The sequence below is a fragment of the Girardinichthys multiradiatus genome, chromosome 19, assembly GCF_021462225.1.
Source record: "Girardinichthys multiradiatus isolate DD_20200921_A chromosome 19, DD_fGirMul_XY1, whole genome shotgun sequence".
NCBI lineage: Eukaryota > Metazoa > Chordata > Actinopteri > Cyprinodontiformes > Goodeidae > Girardinichthys > Girardinichthys multiradiatus.
This window is the reverse complement of record NC_061811.1, coordinates 35,794,589-35,812,839: the sequence shown is the minus strand read 5'-3', so window position 1 is coordinate 35,812,839 and position 18,251 is coordinate 35,794,589. Positions and strand designations below refer to the sequence as shown.

The following is an 18,251-nucleotide window of genomic DNA, read 5'->3' as shown; positions in this document are numbered from 1 at the left end:
TGAACAAATAATCAGTTAATTAGTGAACACACCCACCGAACATTTAAGTAGTCATCATGACATCAGCACAAAAAGGAAGATATGATGTTTAATATACGTTATAATGTTTTCAGCGTTCTGGGTTTAGTTCCAGTTTGGAGATTGACATCCCTAATGTTTAGAAGTGCAGCATCGTGATGATGCAGGTTTGACGTCATACAGCCAGAGTCCTCTGTTTTTTTTTTTTTTTTATAACTAAAGCTGCTTGTCAGACTAACCGTAATTAAAATTTACTACAACATAAAATGCAAATAGGAGATATAAAGTAAAAAAAGCAACACTTCCACCAGTAGGACACTTTCATGAAGAGCCAACAAGCATTCAGGGTGACGTCACTTAGATCTGCGCATGTACGGTAACTCGAGGTAGGACGGATACGGGGAGGGTATTTCGTTAAAATACCAGTTTCTGTGTTTGGGCACGTAAACACAAAGGGGTGGATGGGTACGTTCGAAAACTTCCCCAGCGCACACCCATATAATAGAAGCCCCTTGACCAGATGCCTACTACTTAAGACTAAGGTAGTAAATGGAGCGCACCAAATGTTGGACAACAAAAACTTACACATGGTTAGAAAATCGTAGAGCCGCTCAACAGAAAGTCGGTACTTTTTTGTACTTTTATCAGTATGTAAAATAATTTATATCCTTTATATATATATATATATTTATTCATAAAGTGTGTATTTAATCACTTAGGCAACTTAGGGAAATTGCCATAGAAAAGCATTATTGAGAATAGTCTAACTCCGTGTAAGTTCATATAGCTGAGCAGGAAAGTAACTGCTAGAAGGTAGCTAGTTAGGCTAATGCTAAGCTTTAAACAGCAGAGGGGCGTTCTTTCCCTCAGCAGTTCAGATGGCTGTACGCTGGTTATGCAGGTAAGGGGAAGCTGGTAGATTGGGGTGATATTTTAGGACTAAAAAAACGTTTTTGTTTCAGCAGGTGGGGCAGAGTCAGGTGATCATCGGCACTGACACAATGACTTTAACACAGTATGGAAGCTATTCTTTTTTCGGTGCTTTCCAGGTTTAACTCCTCAATTTAAACAGTGTGTATGCTTTAGTTAAATTTTATTTTTAAAGTAAGTAGTTTTAAATCACAGTGAATGAAGACCGTGGTTTCTGTCGTGGGAGGGGCGACACCAGTCCGACCGCAGTCAGCCAGTCAGGGGGAGAAGAAGAGTCGGTGGAGAAGCTGACCCGGCCGGAAGCTTAAATCCTGCTTTCGTCTCTGCACGCTTGGATGCCCTTTTTTTGCAGACTGACCTGGCTGATGGAAACAGAGCTCCGCGAAAATGTGCGCGAATGTTTTCGGCGTGTTGAAGAGGTGAGAGCAAACGATGGAGTGTGATGTGTCGGTGTGTGAGCGGTGATGCAGCTGACAGCATCTGGAGAGGCTTCGAGGTGTGTGTGCTGGTTCCTGATCCCTTAGCAACCAGCCGGGCGATCGGCGTATATCGTAGTGGTATAATGCGCAATGCCGTGCAGCAGGACCGGTGCAGGAAGCCTGGTGGTGGGCATGGCGCTTGGTGGAGGTTTCGGCAGAAGGTGGTGGATTGCATATTACCTGTGGCCATGTAAGCCTTTATGCTGGGTGACCTATTACAAGGAGGCACTGGTTGCCACTACCAAACCTATTTTTGGATGACAATATTATCGTTCACATCTACACATGAGTTGTTTTTCTGGTCTGGAATGCCGTAGAAGTAGGGGGGAGACGTTTTCCATGCTGGATTGGTTGTTCTTGAGCTCATGCTATTAAATATTTGGGTTTGGAAGCTTTGGTGTGACATGTGATCCTCCACTATTCTGAAAATGCCCATCCCCTCGCCCTCTTACATAATAGACTTCTAAATATTTACTCCAACATGCATCATGCTGTGGATAGTCTTTTTATTTTATTGTGGATCACACCTATTTTATAGAACAATGAAAGTGGATTCTTCAGCATATGGGCTGATGATGACAGCGTGTCTCATAGTGTACTCTCCTATTAGAACCACGTTTTCTGTCCCTCAATATGCAATCAAGCGCTGCAGAAGCCTGTCAGTTATCCATTAATTTAAGTCAGATATGCAGCAGCAGGGGATCACCTCAAACATGCAGGACAGTGGGCCCCGAGGACCAGGGTTGGAGACCTCTCCCCCACATAACTTCAGGCAAATTAAAAACAGAACTTCTTTTGACTTTCTGTTATCAAATGCTTTATTTATGCCGCCCTACCATAAAGACTAGGTTTGTGGAGTACACTAGCACAGCAGGATATAAAATCTTATTGGTGATATTGTTAAATATTATTATGGCAACATTCGTTTTCTCAAATCCACATTTTCTACACTCTTCCTTTCTCATATTTTATTACAATGCTTTCACCTCTCTCTGTCACCTCAGGCACTATCCGCTGTAACAGACGTAGATGACTGTTTCCAACTGGCTCAACATTTTTTTTTTTACATGAAAAGCGTAATATTCTGACACTGGGATTGTAACGGCCAACAGATATTATTCCTAATAATAGTATTCCAATGCGTCCCTTGCAATATTAGTATTGCAAACAGTGATTTTATTTTCGCATTATATGTTAAATATAATTTGCAGGCCTACAATGCATAAATAATCGCTGTCCTGACAACAGATTCTCCCTCCTGAGGTGTGTATCTCTGCAGCTCCTCCAAAGTGACCATGGGCCTCTTGGCTGCCACTCAGATAATTCTCCTGCTTTCTCCGCCTGTCCATTTAGGTGGACAGTCATGTCTTGCTAGCCGTTGTACCACACTCTTTCCATTTTCAGATGACTGGATTGCTCTGTGAGCTGAATTTATATCCACATAAATTACAAACAAGTGGACTATTTATTAATTGCATGACTTCTGAAGGTTAGGAGCACGAGATTAAAGGGAGCTACATATATTTTTTTGTTCATTAATATGCATTAATTTATGAGGGTCTATCAAAAAACTGCCCCAAAAAATATATTAAAGTTTGTTGTTGTAATGTGACATGTGGAAAACTTAAAGGTCTTTGAATACTTTTGAAGGCACTGTAGTTTAGCTTTTGTTATACCAGCATACCCCCAGATTTGCTGTAGTCTAGCAGGTTAATGTTAGTTTGGGGCTGATTTATCAGTAAAGTACAGAAGTTAAAAATGGCTTCAAAATTCAAATAAATGATTAATCTCTATAAAATACTATATAGTATAAAATGCTAAATAAATTGAGAGCAAGTAGAGACAGACATTAATATGATTATAATCATTGTCTTTCAGGGTAGAATGACCATGCAGCAAGCAACTTAAGAAATTTAAAAGCAAAATTAGGTGCAGAATTCTCAGTGTTTTGGGAATTTCCTCTAAACTCGTTGTGGTAATTCTGGTCGGTCTTATTTGAGCTCTCTTTTTGGCAGAATTGGTTGTTTTCTTGGTGCAGTGCCGGTTTTTAAACTCAGTCAACAGGTTTTCAGTATGGCTCAGGTCAGGGCCGTTCCAATGGTAGCTTTCTTAATCTACGCTACATTCAGGTATGACGTGTGTTTGGAATCATTTTGCTTTTAAAACACCAAATTATGTCCAAGTTTCAACACTCTAGCTGCTGAATTAGCAAGTTAAAGGACTGGTAGTTGTTCTTTATTATTCCCTCCTCTTTGGCCAGTTCCACTGGCTGTCAAACAGCATGGACACCATACTAAAAGTTACATTGCTGTTCAGTTTGAAAGCCTCTCCTCCAAACATACTTCTTGGCGTTGTAGCCATGCTGTCTCCTGTGACCCTAAAACGTTTCACAGAAGGCACCTGGCTCGGCTGTGTGGGCAGATGTTGATCTTAAAGGGACCAAGCTCAACAGCTGAGGGGCTTATTTCTTGGTTAGCCCCCCCCCAGGTGTCAGTGTAATACTTGCTTTACTGTGGACATGGACACCAATGTATCAGCAGGTTTCAGTTTAAACAGACTTTAGCCTCGGTTGTTTCTGTTATTTTTCTAAACATCCTAACCATGTTCCTTTTTTTTCTGAGGGAAACCGTTTGGGTCAGGATAGAATTGGTTTTCCAACAGGACAATGATCCCAAACACACAAACTGGTTTTCCACTGGATAAACCCATCTTCTAGAACTGGCATCCCAAACCTCCAACCTCAACTTTATTAAAGATTTGTAAACTATGCTTAAAAGCTGTGCCCTGAAACCAGCTCATTAAACTGATCTCACCCATTTCTATCCAGGAGAGAGGTCAGAAATCCAGCTGGAATAATCCAAAATTGTCCAATTAAGGTCTCTACTCTAATTTTAAAGTTTAGTTGATGATATTTGGTTACTTAATTAGTCATCGGTCTAATTCATCGGCTTAACAATATGAAGGGAAACCTTTGGCATAGTTCAGTGTCTACTCTGGTTTAGTCCTGGTTGCTAATCAATCTGTGTTCCTTGTGTTTTTTTCCAGTCTCTTCGGGAAACCTTTTGATGGTGGAAAAAGGATGGACCATGGCGGTCCACAGGACCAGCAGCAGCATCCAATGGAGCAGCAGCAGCAGCCCTACCATCCGCAACACCCTGCGATGATGAGACTGTATGAGGTCCAGAAAGAGGTCTCATCTCTGGGGCCGCAGGTCTGCACCTTCAGCGGCCTGCAGAATGATCGAGAATACAAGCGAATGGAACGCGAGCTGACTCAGCTACTGTTGCAGGTGGACCAGGTGGACACGGAGGGTAAACTGGAGCTGCAAGGAGCACGCAAGAGGGCTGCGCAAGAGGTGGAGGGTCTCCTGCGATATCTGGAGGAGAACGCCTCCCATCCATCCCGCCTGGCCATTGAAGAGCTGAGCATTGCTGCGCGGCAGCTGGTGGATGAGCGGGTGGTGGCACCACAACGAGCCGGTGGGGTGGCAGAGATAAATGACGAGCTGGTGGACGCCCTTCAGGAGCTCATTCTAAGGCTCACTCAGATCAAGACTGAGGGAAGGGTGCCACTCCGCAAAGCGCGCTACCGAGCACTCACACGACTGTGCGCCGTGCAGGATGTGCTAGAAGGCCGTACGCCACAGCAGACCCTCTCTTTACCCCTGTCAGGGGACACCCACGAAGCTGTTAACTGCATCAACCAGGTCATGGTGAAGGTGAGCATGGCTCGCAGTCAGCTTTTAGCTTTGCTGATGGGGCTGAGTGGAAGGGACAGCTGCGCGCACCTGTCTCGCATCCTCACGGAGCTGCAGGTAGAGCTGGATGCCCTGGATGTCTCCGGGAACGCAACAATCCGAAATTACAGGAAACAGGTTGTGGAGGAAATAAACGGGCTCCTAAAACACCTGGACCTGGAGGGAGAGGGGGATGACACTCGCAGGTATATCTGAGTTTACTACAACAAAACTATTATTATCGTTATTATTATTAACCCCTTACTGCAGAATTTATTTAGTTACGTACAGAATTCATTTTGTTCTTGCAGTCAGTCAGATTGTAAATTAAAATCTAGTTATTTAGAATGTAAATTTGAATAATCAGGTGTAATTTGTGGCATAAATATGCTTCAAACAGGCAGTGCTGGTATCCATACATCACCTTGACTTTGTTGTGGTTTGACCAGAATTTGTGAAAGAAGTCTACAAGGGGTTAAAGAGAGAGCAGTAATTTTCCTGCGCTAATAAAATATCATTTAAGTTAAAAGTAACAAGATATGTAAAACAAATATATCAGTTTGTCCCGTTCAGATGTCTGAGGCCACCCTTTTGTTTTTGCTGCATGTTCCTTGTCAGAATTGTCCTCAACATTTAAATAATAAATAAAAAATACACAATTTATTCCCGTTTTTAGTTTTCAAAAAATACCAAATATTTTTGTTTGATGGATAGTATAATAACACCAAAGGGAAACTATGAAGACCTCCAGAGACCAGTTTCGGTTTTCCCAGGTTAGTGCTTATTTGAGCGTTTGGATGGATGATGGTTTTGTCAACAATACATCAGTGTATTTCATTGGATTTTATGTGATAAACCAACACAAAGTAGCAAGAAGTGGAAGGAAAGTTATACATATACATTTTAAACGTGTTTAAATGCATTTCTATTCAGCTCGTTTACTCTGATGACTCTGAATAAAATCCAGTGCTAATGACCTTCAGGAGTCTCTTAAATAGTACAGAGTTCAACTGTGTGTTTAATTACAGTTTAAATGAGGGCTGAAACAATCAGAATAATTGTGATTGATTGATTAATGAAATAATTGTCAGCTGGCATGTTTTAGAGTATACAGACTCTAAAACATGCCATTTGCTGAAAGAATAACCTAAAGCAGTAATTGGGCCACATTGTACAGTATTTACACTGCTCAAAAAACTAAAGGGACCACTCAAATAACACATCCTAGATCTGAATGAATGAAATATTCTCATTGAATACTTTGTTCTGTACAAAGTTGAATGTGCTGACAACAAATTCCCACAAAAATCATCAATGGAAATCAAATTTATTAACCGATGGAGGCTTGGATTTGGAGTCACACACAAAATTAAAGTGCTGGAGGTCATTTTGCAGGGCTCTGGCAGTGCTCCTCCTGTTCCTCCTTGCACAAAGGTGGAGGTAGTGGTCCTGCTGCTGGGTTGTTGCCCTCCTACGACCTCCTCCACGTCTCCTGGTGTACTGGCCTGTCTCCTGGTAGCGCCTCCAGGCTCTGGACACTACGCTGACAGACACAGCAAACCTTCTTGCCACAGCTCGCATTGATGTGCCATCCTGGATGAGCTGCACTACCTGAGCCACTTGTGTGGGTTGTAGAGTCCATCTCATGCTACCACGAGTGTGAAAGCACCACCAACATTCAAAAGTGACCAAAACATCAGCCAGAAAGCATAGGTACTGAGAAGTGGTCTGTGGTCCCCACCTGCAGAACCACTCCTTTATTGAATGAGTCTTGCTAATCGCCAAAGATTTCCCCCTGTTGAAGGCCAGAAGTTTGATTTACTTGGAATTATATTGTGTTGTTTAAGTGTTCCCTTTATTTTTTTGAGCAGTGTATATACATTTTTCATTTTAAATAAAAAAACCTTCTCAGAACTCCTCAAGTAGGAGTTCTTGAGAAATAGGAGTTCCTCAAGAACTCCTATTAAGCACCTGTTGCTGTCCGATTTATTAATGGATTAATCGGAAAAATGGCCGACAGCTTAATCAATTTGCAAAATAATGGTTAGTTGCAGTCGTAGTTTAAATAAATGTTGTGAAGACCTCAAAGCTTGATTAGAGAACACTAGTTAAAAAAAAACAAGCATCACAAAGTTTTATAATTTATAAGTTTAAAGCAGGGTCAGCTAAGAAATCTGAAGCTTAGAACATTTCAGAGAGCATTGTTTAACCCATCATCTGAAGAGCATCTGACAACTGCTAACCTACTGAGATGCAGCCATCTACTTAATCTGACAGACTAGGCAAGGACAGCATGAATGAGAGAAGCAGCCAAGAGGTCATTAGTAAACCAGGAATAGGTCGTTCAGTGACCCTAAACATAAACCCAGGGCTACAACTGGACGGTTTATATCACAGCATCTTCATGTGTTGGAATGCCCTAGTCACAGTCTGGAAATAATCAAATTTAGTCCTTTGTGGCCAGACTTTAAATATGATTGTCACAGACGCTCTGCATCCATTCTGACTGAGCTTGATCTATTTTGTTACAAAGAATCGGCAAACATTTCAGTCTCTAGATGTTCAAGGGTGGTAGACACATACCCCAGCAAAAGATTGTTCTACACATTATTTTCCCAGGGGAGCAGAATAAAAATGACTACCACACTTTAGTATTTTTATTCGTAAAAAAAGTTTGAAAGTAATTTTTTTTTCCTCTTTGCATTTTTACAATACCTTGTGTTGGTCTATCACATGAATCCTAATGATTCACACTGACATGTGTTTATAATATGACAAAATGTAAAAAAACTCAACATGCATTACTTCCTTTGCTGTGTACTGTATTTAGACATCAGAATGGTTCCTGCTAGATTGTCAGCCTTCAGTGATGATACGAGGGAGTGCTCAGCACAGTCAACCTGTGTTTGTTTCTGTAGGTACGATTTGGCGCAGAACAACTCTATCCGTGAGATCGAAGCTGTGCGAGCTCACGTCTCCCACTTGCGAGAAGGCGTTCTGCGTTACTGCTTGATGGGCGACCTCAGCTTCAGGCCCAAAGCTGAACTGCAGAGCCTTCTCACCCACCTGGACCAGGTGGACACAGCCAAAAACCCATGCATCAGAGAGGCCCGCCGCCGTGCTGTGGTAGAGGTCCAGGCCGTCATCACCTTCCTGGACCTACGTGAGGCCTTAGCCTCTCGTCACCCGGGCCCTGATGAGCACCCATCGCATCGGGCCGTGTGGCTGGTCCTGGGGAGCCTGTCTGACCTACAGGCCCAAGTACTGGGTTTTGATGGGAAGCGGGCTGACAAGAGCTACATTATCCTGGAAGAAATGCTGACAAAACAGCTGCTGGCGCTGGACGCCGTGGATCCACAGGGTGATGAGTCGACTAAGGCGGCAAGAAAACAGGCAGTGAAGTTTGCCCAGAACATTCTCAACTACCTAGACATGAAGACAGATGAGTGGGAGTACTGATTAACTGAAAACCAGATTGGGTAGGACCTTTCTGTAGGAACAAAAGGAGCTAAAGCTAGTACTGATAGAAACTGGTGTGTCATCATTCCGTCAGCTGTAAATATTGCCTAAAATACCCAGAATCCACTGCAGCAGAGCTTTTTTTTTTGTCTCTTTGTGGTAGTCAAGGCCAGCCCATCAGAAAATCACAGAACTCCTTTTGTGAAACACGTTTCGACACGTATTTTTGTGTGCTCTTCAAAGATTTTCCAGGTGTGTGTGTGTGTGTGTGTTGCTTTTTGCTGTCATTGTGTTTGGCGTGTGGTAGTAGAAGTCGGCAGCCAAAGCACTGAATAATGCTTGTTGTCCTCTCCTCCAGACTGCACTTCATATTGATAAAGTGCTCGGGATGAGTGATTGTAAAGCAGTGGCCTCTTTGATTAACTTGCCTGTCAGTTGCTAATGGAGATCATACGCTACTAGCGGGAGGTGTGGCTTATTCTGTGCGACTACAACTACCAGACCTGAAGCAATTTACTTTGATTTTACTGCGTTTCCTACAGGAGGTCAGATTGCTGGAAAGCACATGGATTTAATTAAATCTGTGTTCAAACAGATGGAATTACAAAGTGGGAGATTGGTTTACTTAACTGAGGCCATTCTCCGGTAAAGACGCATGGATCAGAATTTTGTGGCCAATTTCTGATCCCTGACTTTTAGAGAGGCGTGACCTGCCGCTCCAGATTTAGACCGATTCTCATTTCTCCCCATGAGCTATAATATAGGAAGATATAATAAAAGTATTCAAAATATTTTCTTCTTCACGCCAAGAAGGCTGGAAAAATTAGGTTATTGTTTTTTTAGGAGCCAAGGCGACACCACACACAACAGCAAAGACGCACTTTTTTAATCCATCTTTAGTATCTTATATTAGCGATTAGCATGACAAGAATTACTAAAGGAAAGGTGTTTGTATGTATTCCCTAGCGAATAAATCAGAAATGTCAAAAGGGCTGTCAGCATTTCCGATTCAACATGTTCCATAACAGTATCAGGTTCAAAGTTCAAATGGATGAAACAGAGCAGCATTGCTGTTAAACCTTCATGTTATCAGTTCAGGTCTTGTTCTCTCCCAGCCTGAATGAAAGCTTCTTAGGTCTTGGTGCTTCTTCTGACCCCTGATTCATAAAATTGGTAGCTTTGAAGCTACTTCATTCAGTAATAAATTCCACACCAAAGAATGGTATTAGACCTGGTAGGGTTCGGGTGTGGTGCCTTGACCTATTGTTAAAAGATCGGGTTTATTTTAGTTTCCAGAGTCACCGGTCAGGGCGGGTCAAGCTGAGAATAGTCTGTTTCCGTTCACCGACCTCTCTATGACCCTCTAGTCTCCAGTCTTAGATCTTGATTGTTGAGTATTTGCCCCAAGCCTGCAGTAGCACCAAGCTCCCCCTGAAATGGCTTCATAATTGACGAGGAAGAAATTAAAACCTATTTGAAGGTGATTTGGAAGCCATGAATGAATGAATGTTTTTTTTTTTTTTTTTAAACTGAGCAGGACAAAAGAGTGTGGGCAAGAGATGGATGACTTCAGCTTTCACTGCATCTGCACTGGTCTGTTTTCAGATGTTAGTCCTGACTGTTTTGTGATCACACAAGGCTAAAAATAGATCAGATATGAATTTTTTCAGGAGAAGAGAGGTTCAGGAGAAGCAACGTGATATTTAGGTGTTGCTGCTTCCATGGCTTTTCTTCTGTCTGTTTCTACCCATTACTTTCTGTTGACGGAGGAGAGTGACTGAAGCCTTTTATGAGAATTGGACAGAAAGAGGCTGAGGCAATGATACCTGAAGGACTGGCTTGTCAAGGCTGAAGCTCGTGGGTTCGACAGGAGGTTCCTGCGCAGTGAGGCAGTGATGAAGATCACAGTCGACAGAGCCTTCTAGAAACCTGTCTGAGCTGCTGCTGTCACTGCTGTTGGAGATTGATGGAGGGAAATCTGAATCTCTGTGCCTTTTACTTTTCAGCCTTTTACCCATCAGTTTTGTGTGAGACAGTGTTTTAGTTCAGCAAAAATAGAAGGCATCCTTTATGATATGCATCAATGCACTAGAATAGGACACCAAGTACTGAATGCGTTTTATGTACAGAGTACCTTGACCCTTATCAGAGGATGTGTGCACTGGTCTGCATATTTATTTCTTAATAAATTTCCAGTCATTATTTTTACTAAATCAGACTGATAACATTCTAATCAGGCAACTATATGAGTCACGTTCTCAGTCTGGAAACAGCACCAGCTGGAGCTCAGTAATCTACCTACAACCAGTTATCATTCATAGTTGACCTTAAATCAGTTCAATTTCAGTTCAGTTTATTTATATAGCAGCAATTCACAACAAGACATCTCAAGGCACTTTACACTCAGTCCAATCATAAGGTCAGATTCCAGGTCAAGGACATACATTCCAATTGATCCTAGGTATCAACCAGTGCAGTCAAATTCAGTTTATTAAACTTCCTTTATAGTTAATAACTCAGTTGATGAAACAATTCTAGCCTGGTTATGAGGTCTTTTCTAGGTATCAGCCAATTGGTTTAAAATAGCAGGAGTGTCGCAAAAAGGTAGTGTCTTGTAAAAGTATTCATACCCCATGAACCTTTTCAGATTTTCTCACAGCGACAAACTTCAAGATATTTTATTGTGTTTTTATGATACAGAGCAACACAATAGCACACAATTGTGAAGTGGATTAAAAAAAGATACTTGGTGATAATGTTTTTTCTAACAAATGCAAATTTGAACAGCGTGGCATGCATATTTAATGCCCTTTACTCTGATACCTCTAAATTAAATCCAGTGTACAGGTTACGTGGGAGAATGTGACAAGACTACAGTTGGTTACGCATCTTCCAAATGTTGTCTTTTGGCAGAGTGGCATAGCCCAGCACCACAATGAAAAAAAAACACCATCCTTATGTTGAAACACGTTAGTGGCAGCATCATCCTGTGAGGATGTTGTTCTTCAGGAAGGATAGAGCATCTGTTTGATGATTACTTATTATATTTATTAATATATTTAATTATTATTAATTTGATGGGAAGATGGATGGAGCTAAACACACGACAATCCAGGATGACAACTTTTTAAAGGCTGCATAAGACTTGAGACTGGGGTGGGTCTTCACCTTCCAGCAGGACACTGACCATAAACATACAGCCAGAGCTCCAATGGAATAGTTGAAATCAAAGTATATTTATGCGTTAGAATGGCCCAGTCAAAGTCCAGAATTAAATACAACTCAGAATGTGTGTGGCCACTTGAAAATTGCTGTTCACAGATGTCCTCCATTCAATGTAACTGACCTTCAGCTATTTGACAAAGAACAGTTAGTAAAAATGCAAGTTTAGAAATGTTTAAAGCTGGTGGAGAAGTACCCCAAACGATCTGCAGCCACAATTGTAGCAAAAGATGGTTGTGGTTCTGTCACAATGATGCACCACTGTTTGTTGGTCTATCAAATAAAATCCCAGTAAAGTACACTGACAAAATGTGAAAAGGTTCCAGTGGTATGAATACCTTTGCAAACCATTGTATAGATGAATATTATAAATGCAGCATTGTTTTTTATATGTGAGGTCAGCACTTGAATGCAACATTAACTCAGATTATTTGTGCAAGTTTGTAGTAGAACACCTCAGTTTTCATGAGTTGTGGCTTCAAAATGGTAAAAAAAACAAAAAAACAGTTATCATAGTTATTGTCTCCCCCCCCCCCCCCCCCCCCCCCCCAACCTTCTTAATGTTAGATTATTGCACTGAAAAACAAATCTGTTTAAAAGTATATAACTTTAAAAAAAGTCCAACAACCTGGTTGCATAAGTGTTCACACCCCTAATCTAATACTTTGTTGAAGGTCCTTTTGATGCGTTCAGTCTTCCTCAGTTCACACGTGCTATTAGTTACAGTGAATCTGACTAACCTGGAGTGAAGTTCAGGTGCTGTAGGATTTTTCTGACATTTGCTTATTCGGATTCTTTAGCTGAAACAATAGTTTTCAGACGAGTTGCAAAGAATCCGAAAGGATTTTACTGAGCACCGCGATCAGTCGAGGGAAAGATACAAAAAAAAATCAACAACTTAATAATGATTCTCTACCACAATACAGAGGCAAAAGTAGTATTAGATACCATGATGTTGATGAAGAGATGTGTAGCTCAAAGAATACTCTGTGCATCACAAAAGATCCCCAGACCCATAGTGAAACATACTGAGGACAGCATTATGTTCTAGGATTATTTTCTTTCAGATATAACTTGGAGTTTTGTCAAGGTGGTTGGAATTAATTTGACCCAAAAACCTATCACAGTCTGGTAGATGATCTGCTTTTTTAATTAAACGTAGGCGAATATTGCCAAGTCATAATGCATCATGCTGATGGACTCACCAAAGAGAAGTATTAGTCTAATAGTGTGCACACGTATGTAACAAGGATAATATGTAAAAGTGAGAAAACAATTCACCATAGTCATTTTATTGTTGTTTTGTTAAAAAAACCAGGCATTGTTAACTGGGGTGTGGACACTTTTTACATCCATTATATACTCATAATTAATTATTTACCTTCTGGCATTGTTTATCCTCTTTAGACAAGTGTTTATTTATGCATTTTCACATTATTATTATTTTTTATTTCTGCCATAAATTTCTGTGGTATTCTTCTTTGTGTCATTCTTTTAATTTCATAAATATCCATATCTTTCATTTTAGTTTCCATTTTTGCAGCCATCCATTTTCTTTAATTTGATTTATTTCTGTAGTAGTCTTGAGTAGATCTAGTTGATCTTTTGAAAAAATAGCTAAAGTGCACAGTGGTTTGCTAAAAAACAGTTTTTAATGGACTTCATCAATAAATAAATAAAAATGTGAGCGCTCTAATACTCCCAAAATATTGTTTGCTGACCAGACTTCATAATCTGGCAGTTCTTGTTTTCCTGTCCTTGTCTGGTTGCTGACAGGGTGGATGTACACCAAAGGGTCACATTTCCAGATGTTTTTTCCAAAACAACTGAGAACCAATTCTGTCCCAGTGCACAGTAAAACCACGTGTCATGAGACTCCGTTTATCTGCTTCAAGTTTCTGTTGCAAACACTTTTTGGATCAAAGCTCCTAGCTTTTCCTGTTTGGGTGTAGCCAACTAGCACATCCATAACCCCGCCTGGTTGTTGTTGTTGAGGCAAATCCATGTTCTCCTACACCAAACCAACTCCCACACAGCCTAAACTGACTATTTTGTGACAAATTCACAAAACAGTCATGGGAGAAAGAAAGTACACCCTCTTTTATTTCAAGCTCTAAAATGAGTAAAAACAGAAAAACCAAACAGGTTCAACAATGTTACTATAGCTACATCTTAGTTTTCAAATAATGGCAATGTGAATGAAAATCCAAGTTTGCATTCTGATTGACCAGGGTTTTAGAGGGAAAGTAGCATCCAGGTACTGCTGATCGAATCACTTGTTCATCGCCAAGTTTGACTGCCTCTTTAACGGTAGGGTTTTTGGCTACCTGTTAGTCTGGGGCATGCTGGTGTGTATTATCACAATGCCTGTCAGTGTGTATGCCTGTCGAAATGTATACTGTGCTCAGCTAAATAAAAAAACTCAACAGCGTGACAGGCCACAGGTAGCCTGTTGCATCTGGCAGTTAAAGGCATATTGAAAAAGTATTGCTTGTTTGGAGAGGCTGACCGGGAGAAATTGTCTTTTCTCTGAAAGAAATCTGGCAACAAAACTTTTAAATGAAGCACGAGACTTGTGCAACAATGTCTTTTAAACAGAAGACACTAGACATGCAATGCACCATGTTTAGTTGAAAACCAAACACCTCAACAGCCCCAATTATCAAGCATATAGGTAGAGAGGTGATCATGTGGGCTGGTTTTCTAACCACAGGACCAAGGCAATGAGCAGTTATTGAGTCAACCATAAACCCCTCTGCATACCATATTCTAGAGTCGAATATAAAGTCATCTGAAGCTTGGCCCAAACTGGGTCAAAACAAACCCAGCAGCAAGTCTACAAATGAATGGCCAATAAGGTAAAGAATGAATGTGTTGTAATAGCCTAGTAAAGGTCTAAACCTGATTAAAATGCTGTACAGAAACAAACATCTGCAAACCCCAATGAACTAAAGCCACATTGGCAAAAAGAGTGAGCCAAAATTCCTCCACTATGATAAAGTCAGACAGAAAAAACACTTCTGCTCCTTAATGTGACTCTAAAAGCTCAAAAATGATTTGGATGTACTAAAAGCTTTTTCATTTTAACCTAACCTTTGTTTGATAAGTAATGGCAGTGTGGAAGCTTCTGTGTGCTCTTGTGAACTTGAGGTTGGATATAAATCCAACCTCAAGACCAGATTACTGGTCTTAACCAGGAAGATCCATTCAGCCTGGCTCTGCAGCCTGCATGGATCATCCTGAAACTAGAGGATGCTTCGTTTTACCCTTGCCTTTACAGATACAGTATGCACTGTTTACTTCATGCTTGTTCGTAGCCCTTCCTTTTTTAAATCCTCTATAATAACGTTGCATTTTAGCGTCTCAAACCATACAGCAAAACAGATTTATACACTGTGCTTCCTAAAGAGTTTAAAAGACAGGATGGATGGGTATAAAAAAGTAACATAATGTGAAAGAAATAGTTAAGATTAAATCATGTTGGAGGCTATCTTTATGTACCTCAGTTTACTGCAAAGATTTCCTACTTATAATGTTTGTTATTACCAATAACAGTGATTTTAAAGTATGGAATGTTTATTCGGGTTCATATCAAGTTAGAATATTAAAAAGTTCATTTATTTAAGTAACTACACACAGTAACCACAGTAGTTACACAGAATGATGTTTTCACGTCTTTATTTATGCTAATTATGATGATTTTCCACTTCCAGCTCTCGAAACATGATTTCTCAGAATATAACAAAAGACCAATAAAAAAATTTTTAATACAGAAATCTCAGCTTAATAAAAAGTATGTTTAATATCTACTTGAAGGTTGTTATTTTTAATCTGACAAACAAGCCTCAAAGGAACGCATCTTGTAATTTACTGAGATGCACCTGTACATTTTCATGGTTGGACTATACATTTATTTAAATGAATCAATCTGAACCAATTTTCAAACATATTTCTCAAAGATTTTATACGAAGTAAAAAAATCCAGTGTTTTGTTTTGGGGGTTTTTCTCACTAAGAGTCAAAACTTGTCAGCTGAGTCCACTAGACTAGTTAAAACATTCAGATCCAGATGGTATTTAAAGGCAGGTCTTTAGTATATTTATTTGCACATAGCAAACAGTTTAAAGGTCAGATTTTCCTACACTGAGCTGAATGTAGTCCTGAGGAATGTTGTGTCTTTTTCCTTACACTAACTGCCATGCAAAAGTATTCATGCCTTATGAACCTTTTTATTTTGTCACATTGCTACTACAAAATTCAAAGCATTGTATTGGGATTTATTAAATAGACCAACACAAAATAGCACAAATTTGTGTGTAGGAAGTAAAAGGATGCATGGTTTACAACCTAATGAATACAAATCTGAAGTGTTCCATGCAGTTGTATTCAATAAATGAATTCCAGTACAACCGATTGACCTAAGAAGTCAAATAAGTACTTACTAGAGTCCACCTGTGAGCAATGTGATCTCAGTAGAAAAATTGCATCACCATAGCAAACTGGTCAGGGATCAGGTTATGGAGACAATTATAGCACGGGTGGGTTATAAAACAGTTTCGGAAGATTTGAACTTCTGAAAGAGCTCCAGGAACAGAGCATCCATCAGAGAAGTAGTTACGGGGCTCGTGCTAACTCTGGAGGAGCTGCAGAGATCCACAGCTTTCTTCCCTAAAGAAAAGTGAAAAAGAAGAAAACAGGTCTTGTTTTGCAGTTTAACAAGCTATATAGGAAGAACTCTGCTAAAATGAGACAAAACTTAAACTTTTTTGGCTAAATTCAGAAATGGTCTAGAGTTGAAAATTAACACTCATAATTCTGAACACATCATTCCATCTATAAAACATAATACTGGCAGCATCATGATATAGGAATGCTTTTCTCTAGCAGGGACAGAGAAACGGATCAGGCTTTGTGGGAAGAGAGATGGTGCTAAATACAGCACAGGAAAGTACAGGAAATAAACTTTCTAGAGGCTCAAAACATATTCACGTGTCCAGTCAAAGTTCAGACCTAAATGTACTTGAAAATCTTTGGCAAAAATTGACATATCTTGTTCACAGATGCTTTCCATCCAGTCTGACTGAGCTTGAGCTATTTTGCAAGCAAGAATAGACAAGAAGGTCAGTTTATAGATATACAAACTGGTAGAGATATACCCCAAAAGACTCAGATGTAACTGACACGTCACACTTTACTGATATATAAAAAGGGAGAACATCTTGTATCACTTTCTTTCCGCTTCACAATTACTTTTGGTGGTCTTTCACGTCAAATACAACAAGGTCTGTGGCTGTAATACGATAAATCACGGAGGGGTGTGAATACTTTTTGAAGGCATTGTAGTAACAACTTGTATTATTAAAGAATGACAGGAAAAAGTGGATAATGAAAGGCTCATGATTGAACTATTCTGAAGCCTCCATAAAAGGCTACAAAAAGCGAGATTGGATTTATCTGCAATAAAAGTTAAATCCAACCCATAACTATTTGTATGAAGCCTCTTAGAAAAACAATGTTTAAACGTCACATAAGGTTTCCTGACAGATATTAAAGTCAATGTTAAAGCTACATATTTAATCTTACAAAGTCTTCATTTTCTAGATCTATCATGTGAGGTTAGATTTAGACAGAATTTTGGTCCATTTCTCGTACCTTCACGAATTCCAGTTTATTGCTTATTATTTTAGTCGGTTGATTTTAAAGCTTACTGTTATGTTGATTTATTTTTGGGTGGGGAATAGTGAAAAAATTATTCTATTTTCCTAAATGAGCCAGTTTATTACTACCTTGCATTTCTGTCTGCAGATACCATTACTCCCTTAAGAGGTGGACGGGGTAATGCAAATAGCTTATTTCTCCAGATACCTGTTTTTAAGTTGCCTTTAACTGCCCTGACTGTCACAGGTGTTTGACGGTTTTCCAAAAATGCGCTTGTACAAAAAGCAGACTGATAATTGACTAGCTGTGCTGTGTGAATCCTCCATGGATGGCTGTGTTGAAAATTTGTATTCCCATTGGAAAATAAAGACGTTCTTATTCCGTGTGCTGTTAATGTGGTGCTTCTTTCTTCTTTTTCTTTCATTCTCAAACCAGGTGAAGAATGGATGCTTCATTTTTTGAGATAGCAGTTGATTTATGACAGAATGAGTGAATCAATCCTTAAACTTATAAAAGTTGCGTGTTGCCACCAGATGGTATCATTCTCTCAGCAGAGGCGTCTTGTGGACCAAGCTTCATTTGCAAACTCCCAAGCTTTCTAAAGCAACAAGCAGCTGAGATCACTGTATAAGCTCTAACACACAGTGCTGAAGTCCACTAGAACCTGTAACGTAATAAAGCTTAGAGTGAAGATCTCTATACCCCACAGGGTATTTATAAAAGATAATCAATTTAATTTTAAGGTTGACA

The 18,251-nt window shown here is 39.9% G+C and overlaps 1 protein-coding gene across 4 annotated transcripts; it reads left to right on the top strand.

Moving 5' to 3' along the window:
* The first annotated feature begins 583 nt into the window (after positions 1 to 583).
* Positions 584 to 11,428, top strand: bag5 (BCL2 associated athanogene 5). Of its 4 annotated transcripts, XM_047344857.1 has the most exons (5): positions 637 to 665; positions 984 to 1,033; positions 1,131 to 1,367; positions 4,473 to 5,369; positions 8,082 to 11,428. In XM_047344857.1, exons 3-5 carry the CDS (start codon positions 1,336 to 1,338, stop codon positions 8,620 to 8,622), a joined length of 1,470 nt encoding a protein of 489 aa, XP_047200813.1. In that variant the 5' UTR covers positions 637 to 665; positions 984 to 1,033; positions 1,131 to 1,335; the 3' UTR covers positions 8,623 to 11,428. The 4 variants fall into 4 exon arrangements, with proteins under 4 accessions (XP_047200814.1, XP_047200815.1, XP_047200813.1 ...); XM_047344858.1 differs by lacking the exon at positions 984 to 1,033 and having other exon boundaries at positions 584 to 919; positions 1,144 to 1,367; XM_047344859.1 differs by lacking the exons at positions 984 to 1,033; positions 1,131 to 1,367 and having other exon boundaries at positions 584 to 919.
* The last annotated feature ends 6,823 nt before the right edge of the window (positions 11,429 to 18,251 follow it).